General features: G+C 39.4%; 1 protein-coding gene across 1 annotated transcript; it reads left to right on the top strand.

Annotated features, from left to right (window-relative positions):
• Positions 1 to 778: 778 nt before the first annotated feature.
• On the top strand, positions 779 to 13,828 carry LOC145781867 (carbohydrate sulfotransferase 9-like). Its single transcript, XM_082593548.1, has 2 exons — positions 779 to 1,111; positions 12,599 to 13,828. Exons 1-2 carry the CDS (start codon positions 806 to 808, stop codon positions 13,109 to 13,111), a joined length of 819 nt encoding a protein of 272 aa, XP_082449674.1. The 5' UTR covers positions 779 to 805; the 3' UTR covers positions 13,112 to 13,828.
• Positions 13,829 to 14,118: the final 290 nt, after the last annotated feature.

Below are 14,118 nucleotides of genomic sequence, written 5' to 3'. Positions count from 1 at the left end.
CAACTTAAAAATTTATGTTTAAAATTTTAAACTGTCAAAATGCGTGCTTAATATTGATTGCTATTGGTTGCAAATTATTGGGCTTGCTTTTGTGTTGATTTGTCTGTTTTTTAAATTCACTTGCTTGGTGTTAAAAAATAACCTGGCATCACTGAGCCTACTTTTCAGTAGTGTTTGACTCATTGACTGTTTGCCAGATAGGAAAGTTCTCCCCAATTAGAAAAACTAAAAAGGCTGTTGGAGAAATAAAATTGCGAGTTGCGACTGAGGAATTGAATTTTTTTTAGAAAACTAGGACGTGGCAAAAGTAGCAGCAGAGTTAATGATTTTTTTTTGTAGAAAAAACACTACTTTTATTGTCGCACTTGATTCCAAGCATTGACTGCCTCTTGCATAAGTGGTGAGAACTCTGTTCTCGCTCAAAAGGGCTCCGGTTCGCCACCGATTAAGAGCATGTCGCTATGTCATTCCAATTTATTAAAAAAGTAAAAACTTTTTCGGGATACTACTAAAACAGTATGGTGTGACTGAAGTTTTGAAATTCGTAGGTCAGGTAATTAGGAACACTGAGGATCGGTGCTGGAAAAAAAATCACTGATGGGAATCTGGCAATACTAGGCTACACATAACATACATGGAAGCGGTTTTAAATGAAAATCACAGAAACTTAGTCGTCGAGGATCGTTCCAGACAAAATTTAGTTAATACTTTGTAACATTTTCAAATATTTGTTTGGTTAAACAAAATCTGTTTATTAGCTTAGGACTTCCAACCGATAGCTATTGCGTACCTTTTTAAACTCATTATGGGATCGAAGTTTAGTTTCTTAGTAGGTTTATCTGCTGGATTTTTGATTTATTTTGTTATTGAACAATTAAATAACCACAACTCAGACTTGAAATACCCAATTCCAGCGACAGAAATAGCAACGGTTGAAATAAATCACAACATGAGCAATTGGGATCACGCGGTAAAGCTCACTGAAGCTACCCAGAAAGCGCGACAAGCAACATTGAAAGCAGTTTGTCGGGATACATTTAAGAAAAAGCAATGTCCATCCAAAAGGGATCAACACGTCCACTCAAAAAGTTTGTATTCCAAAACCTACCAGGTAGTTTTTGTATAACCGTAGCCTAAACTTAACGATATTTATACCTTGCTATATTATTGCAACATGCAAGTAGGCTATTGTTTTCGCTTTGGTAGTCAGAATTCAGAAGTCCAGTTTGATTGCTCAGTTGGTTAGCGCGTGACTTTGTGAACGAAGAAGCTTCAAGATCAAGCGGCGCTGGTTCGACTCTCGGGGTGTGCGCTTGATAAACGCATTCTAAAGACTGCTCTCTATTCAGAGGCACATGATGGATTGAACAATTCCTCTGCAACAATACTTCACCAAGGGAACGTTCAAATATTACGTAACGCTTTTTTTCCGAATTTTTGACCCCCCCCTCCCCCATGTAACGCCAACGTAACGCTTTTTTCAATCCCCCCCTCCCCCATGTAACGCTTTTTCACTACGAATTCAGCACAAAAAACTACCGTTCCGTACTCGAAAGCGTTACGTAACGTTTTGCTTGAACCCCCTCCCCCCCAATGTGACGCTAACGTAACGCTTTGCATAAACCCCCCCTCCCCTCGAAGGCGTTACGTAATATTTGAACGTTCCCCAATCGGAAATTTCAGTCTGTCAATCTCGGTGAGCGGCCCTGCGTCATCAGTTCAAAGTCTCTACAAGTATGCGAAACTGCCAGGATTAAGCTCTCAAAGAAGCTTTTCCAACCCGAGGATAAAGATCAAATCAATAAATTGAATTGAAACACTGATCCAGAGTTGCCAGTTCCGCGGTTTTCACCCGGAATTGGGATAGTTTTGTCTTGGAGCGGTGGAAAATTCTAGCAGTCGCGTTTTTTGTTTCGTTTTATTTTCACCGAAGTTTCGATTTTGACTAAATACATTGAGCTACTTTTCTCACTTGTGACCATTCGGCTACTTTTCAGTAGCAATTGAGCTGGAAAGTTCAAAAACATGTGGCAACTTTGCACTAATCTGAATTTAAACCAGTGCATTGCAGAGGTGTACCGGATCCGGAGCTTATGTTTGTCATCGGATCTGGATCTTGTTTTTTTTTTTAAATAAACGGATCCAGATAGGATCCTGATTTTAAATTTTCATGATTTTTTTAAATTTTGTGTACAAAGATATAACATTTTTTATGAGCTCCTGACAACATTTCCAAACCAGAAAGTTTTGCACCATTGCGTTCGTGGCAACACTGAAATTTTGGTCCAATCAAAGTTGATGTTGTTATGAGATCATAGTTTTTCCAAACTTTAATCATTAGGCCTATTTTTGCTTGTTGCTTGTTTACTGCAGTATCCTAAGTATTGAAAATGTTTGTGGGTAGAGAGATAAACATGCATGGGTTGCAACGTAGGCTACTAGGGTTACATTAAATTGAAAAATGTTTTAAACCTTTCAAGGTTTTGCCACCTTTTCCCCTTCGTTAACGTGCTGGTAGGTTTATATCGATTTTTGTAGTTAGTATCTTTTTCGTCCCGGACGCGTTAATGACGAAAAATAAAATGATTGATGATTGATTGATGATAGACTCTATTTCATTATTAAGCTTACAGCCTACATATTTTAGGTAGGCCTATTGCTTTCTTCTGCTTGCTTATGATGCAGCAATTCAGGCAACATCTCCCAATTGTTGCAACCAGAGCAAAGTTTTCATATCAGGGTCTATGAGATCCACATGTTCTGCAGGAGTAGGTCGAAACACTGGACAGTGATTTATGATGTGCTGTGCTGTTTGACAGTCACCACAAACACAGGCTGGTGAGTCACACAATCCCCAGGTAAACAACTAAACATATTGTGCTTGAAGCGACCAACACCAGTACGGAGGCGATTCAGAGTCACCTATTATTTTTTGGCAGGTCTGAGCCAGGTGGTACCGTAGTGCCTGGTGTGACTTGGAACTGGTTGGGCCGTGAGATGGTTTCCCAACGGTCTCTCCATGACTTCATCAGGTCGAAGTGACCTTCATGAAGCGCCACAATGTGTCGAGAAAAAGAGCGCCCGGAAGGCAGGCGTTGACGTGTGAGCTGTTGTGCGTCAAGGACTAGAGTGGAGGAGATGGCGATCATTGACCTCTGCCTTTAATGCGAGCCGTATGGTGGAATTCTCTCTGCGTAGTTTTGGTGGGGCGATGCCTGAAAGCACTGGTAGTAAGTCTGTGGGAGTTGGACGCAGGCATCCAGTGATTATGCGCATGGTGTCGTTAAGGGTGATATCTACTTTTCCTGCGTGGGTGCTGCGGCACCAGACTGGAGATTGGAGAAGCATATTCGGCAGCACTGTACACACTACACAAGCGCTAGAGCACTAGTGCGCAGTGTTGGGGTTTTGGATCCCCAAGTCGACCCAACTAGACATCTAAGAAGGTTGTTTCTTGCTGATGCTTTGACACGAACTGAGTCACAGTGTTTTTTATACGTGAGTTGCCGATCCAAGGTCACTCCCAGATATGTAGGGCAGGGGTTATGTCGGATAACTTGGGTTCCATCTAGGGGACTCGTAACTGACGGCCAGCTTCCATGTTGTTGAGGTGGAAAGGTGTGATGGTGGTTTTAGCTGTGCTGAGTTTTAGTCTCCAGTCCTTTAGGTATTGTGAGATCAGCTTCATATCCTCGGTGTGTACATCCTCTACCTTAGTCCAATTTTTGTTTGTATATAGGAGGGCCAAATCGTCTGCGTAGCTGTAGCCTACTGTGTGGACTTTGTCTGGGGAATGTCGCTAATATAAATATTGAATAACATGGGTGCTAAGCAAGATCCTTGTGGAACTCCATTCCTTAGACGACGGGGGCGGCTGGATTGTCCGCCGCTAGTTTTCAACACAAATGAGCGGTTTGCTATAATGTTAGCGAGAAAGCGAACAAGTTGTTTGTTAGGAATTTTTTGTAGGAGTTTAAGCACTAGGCCTTGGTGCCACACTGTGTCATAAGCAGCCGTTAAGTCTACTAATATGACACCGGCTTTATTTCTCCTCTCGAAACTATCCTCTATGTCATTGGTCAATTTAGTTGTTTGATCGGTTGGGCAACGCCCATGGCGGAAGCCAGCTTGTTCTGCGGGAAGTTGCGGTTCAATGACTGGTTCAAGGCGTGTCATAATGAGCCGCTCAAGAATCTTGTAGGGGACACAGAGGAGAGAAATAGGACGATAGCTCTTGAGGTCGTCCAACGGTTTTTTCGGTTTGGGTAGGGCAATCACGCTAGCCTTACGCCATATCTTAGGAATTGTGTTGCGGTTGAGATAAGCTTAGATTGAATAAAAGTCTTTAAGCCAGGAAAGACATGTGTTTTAGCCGCAGTGTTTTAGAAACTCTGGTGGTATGTGATCGGGTCCTTGAGCTTTACCACATTTCAGCTGTTGGATCGCCGTTTGCAGCTCTTGGGTAGAAAAAGGAGCTGACAAAACGCCATCAACACTCGGGGCAATCCAAAGTCTGCTACACTCCTGTTTTACTTTAAGTTTGTGTTTCTTGTCAGCACCAGGGAATTTTTCATTAGCTAGAAGTTGATGGGCAATGCTGTTGGCTGATACAGGGCAGGGTTTAAATGGTTTTGAACTGCGGCCAGTGAGACGGTTGAACGTCTTCCATGCCTTCCTGCTGGAGTAGGTAAAATCGATTGATTGGACTGTATCCTGCCAACGCTTTAATCGCTTTTTGTCAAGACAGTTCATCAAGTCTGAGGCACTGACTGCAGCATCTTCATTTGAGTCAGCGCTCAAAAAGGCATTGTAGTGTAAGTCACATTCCTTGTCCCAAGTGGGAATGAATTTGTGACGAACGCCACGAGGGACTGTCTAGTTATTGCTTTGGTATGCACTGAATGGTTATTTCAGCAAAAGTAGTTATGCAAATATGTATTTAAATGAAGAAAGATGGCAGATTACAAGTTAAAATGCTTGTTATGATTGTAGGGACCAAAAGTGCTATAAGTGGTAATCAGCCAGTAGCCTAATGCATGATGTACGGTAGTAGGCTATGCGTCATACACCCAAGTAGCCGAGTAAGCTATTGAATTTCATGAATTCATTTTATAAACTAGTTTTAAAAAAGTGTGAATGTGTCATATAGCCTAGTGAAATACTTTACTTATAAAATTTCAGACATAAAATTACTTCAGATCTGTTTCGAATCCGGATCTGAGATATCTAGAAATTTCCGGATCCGGATCTCAAAAAGCAAAAACAAGGTCGGATCAGGATCATAAAATCTTGGATCTGTACACCTCTGATGAATGGGGTTCAAGGTTGTCAGATGTTTTTAGGATATCCTGCCCAATTGCTACTGAAAAGTAGCGAACATCTTAAAGTAGCACATATGCTGTAATGATAGAAGCACTCAAGCATCCTAGCCAACTGGGGGAAAAGCTAGATTTGCTGGCAAATTTTAGGAACTGTTACACAACAATATCTGGAATCCCGCCAAAATGCGACCAGTGTCGACCTCATCGACAGGACGCTAGTGATTCAAAGCCTCTTCACTTCCAAGCATGCGGAGTTATCCGAACAAGAGTCTGTTCACATAACACACTACAGCAGGGGTTCCCAACCTGGGGGCCATGAGCCTTTTTCAAGGGGGCCATGAAAAAATTTGAAAATAATAATTTTTTTAATTTATCATAGCTAAGTCCACTCCAACACTATTTATAACAAAAGAAATAAATTAAAATTTAATAAAAATAGTAGTAACCTACCGGTTACTGTATAAACAAGTTTTTTCATTAAAATGACGTTGCTTGATTTTTTTAAAAGTTAAAAAAATAGGGGGGCCGTTGATTATTCAAAATTTTCAAAGTGGGCCACTGCGTAAAAAAAGTTGGGAACCCCTGCACTACAGGCTACACTCTAGGAGGGTGACAGGGTCGTCATCGTGGCTTGTGAGTTAACCATCAATGTTATAGGGGCTGTGCGGTTAGATAGCATTTTCAATTTTAAAAGGATCATGTGCAGTTTCGAAATAAGCTTAGCTGTAATTGATCACTCAGTAAAATATTCAGACCATGTCTCTTTTGACCAGTTTGCGGTTTGTTCTATTCCAAAATGCGGGTCAAGCACTTGGATAAAGGCAGTGCTTTTGATAGAAGGGCATATCACCAAAAAACAGTATGAGAGAACTCGAAAAAACGGAATAGATTTCTTGAAAATAGCAAGAAAAAATATTCATATTGGGTCTACCGCTAATTTAAAAGAAAGAGAGCTAAACTGGAGAGAGTCTTACAAGGTAAGTCCTCCGCCATCCGAGAATAGCCACATTGGTAGGCTATCGGAAAGAAACATTCTTACATTTGGTAAAACCATTTTTTGTAGGCTATTGATTCTGTACCGACTGCGGTTTCGCATTCAATCTGCACTGAGCTACGTAGGCTATAAACACAACTGAAGTACTAACCCGTCTGCCCCATTAACTTGAGCAACGCATTTCAGGACTGCTCTCCATTCAGCGGCACCTAGTGCATGGAATAATTTCCCAGCAACAAGACTTCAACAATCGGAAACTTCACTCTGTCAATCTCTAGGGCTACCATATGTCCTCTTTTAGGAGGATTTGTCCTCTTTTTTCATAAAAAATGAATTGTCCTCCGAGGACACTTGAAAATGCTGAAATGTCCTCTTTTCTGCATTGCTATCATTTTCAACAAGGTTATATTTTTATGTGACCTTGGCGAAAGCTAAATAAGGCAGCAACGATACCAAAAAGGAAAAGTATGTTTTCTGTGAGCTGTGGCAGAAGTAAGCTATCCTTGTTTAAGAAAAGTGTTTATTGACTTTGAGGTTGGCAATACATTGCTTGCTGTGGATATGGTGGATACATTTATTTCTGTGGCAAACGAAGGCAGTGTTACTCGATGACCACGTCAGATGTATTTCTATTGTTCGACTCTTGTGTTGCCTATTTGCATGAATAGACCACTAATTTCATTTTCCGAGTTCACATCCTTTGATTGGATGCTTATATGCTGTCTTAGGGAACGTTCAAATATTACGTAACGCCTTCGAGGGGGAGGGAGGGGTTTATGCAAAGCGTTACGTTAGCGTCACATCGGGGGGGAGGGGGTTCAAGCAAAACGTTACGTAACGCTTTCGAGTACGGAATGGTAGTTTTTTGTGCTGAATTCGTAGTGAAAAAGCGTTACATGGGGGAGAGGGGATTGAAAAAAGCGTTACGTTGGCGTTACATGGGGGAGGGGGGGTCAAAAATTCGGAAAAAAAGCGTTACGTAATATTTGAACGTTCCCTTACACCAAAGAATAGGATAACGCTTTTCAGCGGTGTGTGGAAAGTATCTGTCAGAAAAAAATGTTGGCACTGATAACCTAATGTTAAACTGTTCGATCTATATTCTATACCAAGGGTTAACAACCGTTTTTGCATGCGGGCCACTTTGGCACTAAGGAGAGCTGTGGCAGGCCGCACTAATAAAATTTTAGGGAGGTTGACTCTTATGCTAGAAATGAACGCATTTCGTACTCAGTATCCAGCGTTACATGTTGTTAATATTTATCTTAAAATACCGCAGCAACAAAATTAGTCGAACAACGCTACTGCAAGGCCAAGCTCCTTCAATAACACTTTTGACTTCTTTAACAATACCTAATAAACGAAGCCACTTGTTTTGCGCACTTATAGCGAGGCGAGCGGTTTCATCAGAATATTCATCGTCAAGCAAGAGTGGTGTTGTCACTTCGCTTCACAAAAGATGTCTTGCCATTAACAGTTTTAGTGAACATGGAAATGTTTGACACATCGCAATACAGGCAACAATAGTGACCTGCAAACATATTAGCAAAAAATAGGCTCCAATAACAGGGAGAAAGAAACCATGCACCATGAAACAAACTCTTGTGAAAATCACTGAAAAAACGTTTCTATCGTAACTCATGAACAGTGTTATCTCAAAAACACCAATGAGTGAGTTTTTCATCCTTTTATAAGAGTCTATAAAACCGTCTTTCTTTGATTAACGCACCTGCAGCTAGTAAAGCCCGCTAATTTTCAAAATTGAGTAGGTTGATAATGGCTGGCTGGCTTTTTAATAATAGCTGGCTTTTTTTTTCATTGATATTAACTTAGTTGTTCCCTTTTTGTGTTTGTGCCCGTATAACTAAGGTAGGCTACCTGCAGCTAATAAGGCCCGCTAATTTTCAAACCTCAATATTTTTGTAAATACTGCATAATTTTGAACGAAACTTGGAATGAGGATACTTTGGGTCTATCTAAACAACATATCTATGAAACAAGTTTCTAAGTAAAATGGGTTGTAAAATATTAAAAAAAATCTCAAGCGGGCCTTATTAGATGCACGTGTTGTGAATAAGGCCCGGTTTGAATTAGCACCAAAAGTGATGGCAAAGGTGTATTTTCACTATAACAACACCACAAAACAAATTCTAATCGACAACACAGGCACATAACTAATAATTAAATACACAGAGACAACTATTCCCTCCCCCGCCCCATGCTCCATTTTTTAAAAAGCCACATGGTGTTTTTAGATATGGTAGGGATGATAAAGTATTTTGATTCTGAAATTATGATATTTCCATTGCAATAACAAATTGGATTAATGGTGTAACAAGAATTGTTTAGGTCATTCAAGTCTTTAACCCTCACTTTCTTAACCAAGGGTGCACAACGTTACCCCAGGGGCTCATGGGCCTCATCACCAAAATTAGCCTAGTCTTCTGATCATCATTATCAGTCTTGCTTTAATTAGAAAAAAAAGTTCAAATTTGTTGGTTTTACTGCATCAGCATGCACATATCTTTCACATAAAATGCAAAAAAACGGAAGTCAAAAAGGTTTGTTAACTGCAGAACAGTCTAAAATATGTGAAAATTAATAAAACCACTCAATTTCAGTCCCCCCAAACTTCAACTTTCCGTAACTCAAAAAGTTCTCAACTTTAGGCTGTGAAACTTTACCAGTTAGTCTCAATTCACCATAGCAGCAATCAGAGCTTCCAATTTTGTTTAAGAGATTTGTAACAACGGAGATCCCGGGAGTGGGCCTTATTACTGGCCGGGCCTTATTAGCTGCAGATGCTTTATTATTAGACAACTGTCACTTGCGGTGCTTATCAGCATGGCAAGAATCGTTGACTAACAAAAATTTTCAGTACAAAGCTAAATATTTTCATAATACAACCAGAAAAAGCCTTTAAATTTATATATAATATTTTGCCAATTTATTATAAATTGAGTTGGCACACCGACCTATTTTGCCAGCAAAAATTTGCATAAAGGAACACTGCTCGTGAAACACAATAACGGTGAAACCCAGTGATGTACGCGCATACAAAAAATATTGACGCCGTCAGCGTAAACGCAAACGTTCGAAAAACCATACGCCGTATAAAAGAAGTTGTCAGCGTCAGCGCATACACTAGCGTAAACTCATTTTTTTTTGCTAGGTGCCAAACATTCACACGCTATAAACCACTCGAAACAAACAAGTTTTATTTTGAATTTCCACGAAGAAACACAAGCATCTGAAAGTGTTCATCTGACATTTTGCTGCGTTTTGGATTCAATATGTCTTTGCCCATTGAAAACATTCTTTCAACTGCAGCGCTGGAAGGTATTGGCGTGTTGTAGCGAAAAAAAGACATTAAAAAGTATGCGTTGACGCTATACGCTGAAAAACCGCGAAAACTTTACGGCGTAGCCTCAAGCGACAACTATTCAAAAAAAATGTGGCCGTAAGCGTTAGCGTAAACAAAAAGTCTACGCCGCAAGGCTACGGCGTAGAATTTGTGGCGAATACGTACATCTCTGAAACCTACACTAGTGTTTTCATGACATTTACAAACTTAAAATAAGCAACCCTATGCTCACAGACATTTTCAAAATTCGAAAACAGACGTTTTAACCAACCACTGGGACAGTGTGGATGGACATCGTATTAGAATAACTTTAAATGACCCCTACTTAGAACTACAATCTGATTGGTAGGTCGGTGGAATCGTATGCAAAGCGAAAATACGCTTCCTGGAAAGTATTTTTTGCCTTCATGCTGTTTAACTCCTCAAGAAAAGTATTTTTGGTTATACTTGTATGCTGATACCTTCCGTGGGCCACACATAACAGCGTGGCGGGCCGCATGCGACCCGCGGGCCGCCACTTAGTGACCCCTGTTCTATACCAAAACTAGTGCAAAGGCGTCTTAAACCTGATAACTAGCTTGCATTAGCTTTGTTTAAATGATGGCACATTAGAAAATGGACAGAATAGTTCAAATATTGCAGAAGGTATAGATTTTTTTTAATGAATTGTTAAAAATCGAGCAGTTCTTCATCTACAATACGCTATAACTCAAAATATAAAATGCATAGTTTCTGTGGAGAAAATCAAATGAACAGCAAAATGTTCATTGACTGAAGCTGACAAATAAATCAGTTATGTTTTTTTATTTGTCACTTCTGCTACATGGGCCTAGAATCATCTAATTCTAAGAAGATGTAAAAATTGTGCAAACGTAAAAATCCACTGGCATTTTACTTGCTTAGCCTACTAAACATGTCCTCTTTTTGGGTGATGAAAATATGGTAGGCCTATCAATCTCGATAACCGGCCCTGCGTCAAGAGCCTCTACAAGTATGCGAAACTACCAGGAATAACCAATCAAGGCTTTGTCAGTCCGAGGATAAAGATTCAAAACCAAACCAACAAACGGTGTTAACGATCTGTTTAAACTATGCGGGAGTGTGGTCACAAGACAAGATAGCGAGCGGTACAACGTTTTAAGGCAATTAAGGAAAATCACTAAACAATTCTAACGGAGGCTGCGCCACTTCTTGCTCTGCCTGTTTCAAAACGTGGCAACAATACAAAATAGATTTTTAATTTCATCTACTGTTCCAGTTTAATCAGAAAGGCCACTCACGTTCCACAATCGTTAGTCAGCTAGGAACCTCCATTGCGCTTCAACACTCATGTTGACGCAATTAGTTAGTCAGCAGAAGATGTCCTTCCACTGCCTCGTGTTTATTGGAAGCCACCTCACTTCGTCCATTCCCATATCTGTAACACTGCTATTTGAAAAAGAATATTGATGAAGCCTCTTTACGGCGGCGAAAGCTCTACTAATAAATTTTATTTAGCCTAGTTGCCAAATTTTCTTATTTTATTTATTGATTTAACGTCAGGAAATAGGCTAGCCTTAGTAGCCTATAGGTTTAATTTAATACGAGGAACATGTAGGATTGACTGCAACAGGAGAACGGATTTTTACTTCGTTATTTAGTTTCAGCGTAAATAACGGTCTAAATCAGTGGTTTCCAAACTGTGGTAGCGAAGGCCTTTCAGATAGTAAGCGAGAAACTCACGTAAGTTGACACATGGACGAAGTGGCGTAGCAGCCACTTGGCGGTTCTGGCTCTGCTCGGCTGCTGCACAGTGCAACAACAACTGCAACTTATCTTACCATTGGTGTTTCAATTGCGAGCTGTGAGAGGAGTTTCTCAAAGCTCAAACTGATAAAGTCGTATTTACGTTCTACCATGAATGATGATCGGCCATCAGCTCTATCGATTCTTTCTATAGAAACAGACTAGCCTACGTTCAAAAACTTGATTTTGAAGATATTATCGCTGAATTTGCTTAGGCGAAAGCTCGGAAAGTTCAATTTTGAGGCGGCTATTGATCTTTTATTTGCCTAATACATTTGTTGTCCATTTTTTGTCTTTTATTTTTGGCCTTAACGCTGAGACAGTGAGGCTTCTGTCTCAAGCGATATAGAACTTTTGAGACGCGGCACATTATAATTTATGTAATGATTTTTATTGAAAAGATTGCTAGAACATGAAACTATTTCAAAATTTGCTGCAGTCTACTTAGTGCGGCATTTTCAACGAAAGCCAGGGGCGGCAGCATATGCTCCTACGCCACTGCATGGACGCCCTTAAAATAAAATCATACAATTTAAGCAAACTTTCAGATTACCCAAAGTGCATTATTGTGTCATAATTAAATTTATTCGTTGGAGATTCAAGCGTTTATGACGCAACATCTAGGTCAGGGGTTTTTAAACTTTTTTCGTTGCGACGTTTTAAAAAAAATTGTTGGGCTTGCAACCCACTCAGCAATAGGAATAACAGTCACATTTATTTATTTGTCTCGCCTTTATTTGTTTCGGGACGAAATGCAAGCAAATGACGTGATTTTTGAATTACCGGCACTATCTTCGTTCCGAAGTACTGCTATATACACTAACAAATTTACTTGTGCGCCACTTTGTGCAAAGAACCGGTTTGAATTTAACTGCAAGTAGCACACAAACTATTACAGTCCTACAAGACTTCTGTTTCTTGTGAAAGAGTTGTAGTCTACTAGATTAGTTTAAGCTTTGCAACTGTAGGCCTGTTGAGTGTTAGACAATAATGCGTTTGCACATGAGATGGCATTGGAGGAAATTAAGCTGAAGTCTTATGCAGCATTTTTAAAAAACGATGATGCTGTAAAGAGTTGTGGTGTTTTAGATTAGCTTTATGCCAAAAGACGTTTAAAAACTTAATGTTGTTCAGGTTATAACAGTTCGTGACCCATTTAGTCGCCTGGTGTCCGCGTACTACGGAAAGATGGTGAAGGCGAGCCCAGGGTTTACGTGGTATTTTGCTAAAATGTCAAGAAGAATCTGCAAAATATACAAACCTCTACGTCACAATCTTGTGGACAGACACCGCCGTGACAGCACAGCTTCTTTCGAAGATTTTGTTAATTACCTCCTGAATAAAAACTCGCCCATGGACATGCACTGGCAATTGTTCAATGAAACATGCCAGCCTTGTCTTTCAAATTTTGACTTTATTGTGAAATTTGAAACGTTGTACAATGACATTACATATTTGAAAAAAAGAATCGGTATATCGAAAGAGCACGGCTCTGTTTTGTTCAGTAGAAAGCCATATCGTGTAAATTCCGATTTGGTGAGAAAAACATTTCAACAAATTACTAAAACAAAAGCAAATCAATTGTATCAAATATACAAAAATGATTTTCAATTGTTCGGCTACAAAAAGCCAGCATGGTTGTGTTAATATCATGCACAAAATACACAGCACAAAACTTGTAGTTTCAAAGAACGTTTGACTATTCTGATAACATATTTCCGATTCGACACTGGCACTGCTATTGTTTTTATAAAGAAACAAAGGCAGACCAGGAATGATTTGGACAACAAACATCTGATGATTGTTTTTGTGAAAAAAAAAACATACCGTACTTGTCTTAGCCTTATATCTAGTGCAGCGGTTCTCAACCAGTGGGCCATGGAAACATTTTGAGGTGAGCCACAAGCCTATCAAAAAATTTGCTCGATTTATTGAAAAATGTAGTGTCATTTGTGCAACTATAGTTAAGTTTACAGTTGTGTGTTCGTTTATTAGTTTCGATTGCAGTAACAAACCAACAAGAAATGATTGCTACAGAGTGGTAATTTTCATTCTAATTGTTGAAACAGTTTTGTCGGCGTGATGTAACCAACGCTTTCTATTGCATCACATACCGAAGTTCATTTAAAGCTATTCCTACAGGTTTTCATAGGAAGCCATTTGTAACTTGGGAGATCGTTTTAGGAGGAATTGAGAAGAAATGTAAATGAAGGGAAAATTTATTTAAATTAATGTATTAACATTTAACATGGCTAAGTTTAATTTATTTATGATTGAGCACACACTTTGAGACCAACGTTGAATTTTTACAACACTTTATGATGTAATCGACTACTTTGTGATTACAATCAAGCTATAACTGAAAGCAGTAGCATACTTGATCTCATGTAGTGGAGATCGGTTTTTAATATTTTTTGGTGAATTGTTGTTGGGCGGAATCGACAATAGTTGAGGCTTTCAATAGAGGAATACGGCATAAATGTTGAGAACCACTGTAATTAGTAGCTACAAGTTAGTCAACAATGTTTAGGAGAAAGTATCTCTAATGCTCAGTTGAATAATCTGTTTTGAAATATGTTCTGCTGTTTTTTTGCTTTAAAATTCTATAGTTTTGTCTTTATATAAAAGATTGATGAGTCACAGAAATTTTATGC

This window comes from Aplidium turbinatum, chromosome 13 (assembly GCF_918807975.1).
Source record: "Aplidium turbinatum chromosome 13, kaAplTurb1.1, whole genome shotgun sequence".
NCBI lineage: Eukaryota > Metazoa > Chordata > Ascidiacea > Aplousobranchia > Polyclinidae > Aplidium > Aplidium turbinatum.
Note: the sequence above shows the minus strand (reverse complement) of the source record. Positions and strands in the feature narration are given on the sequence as shown.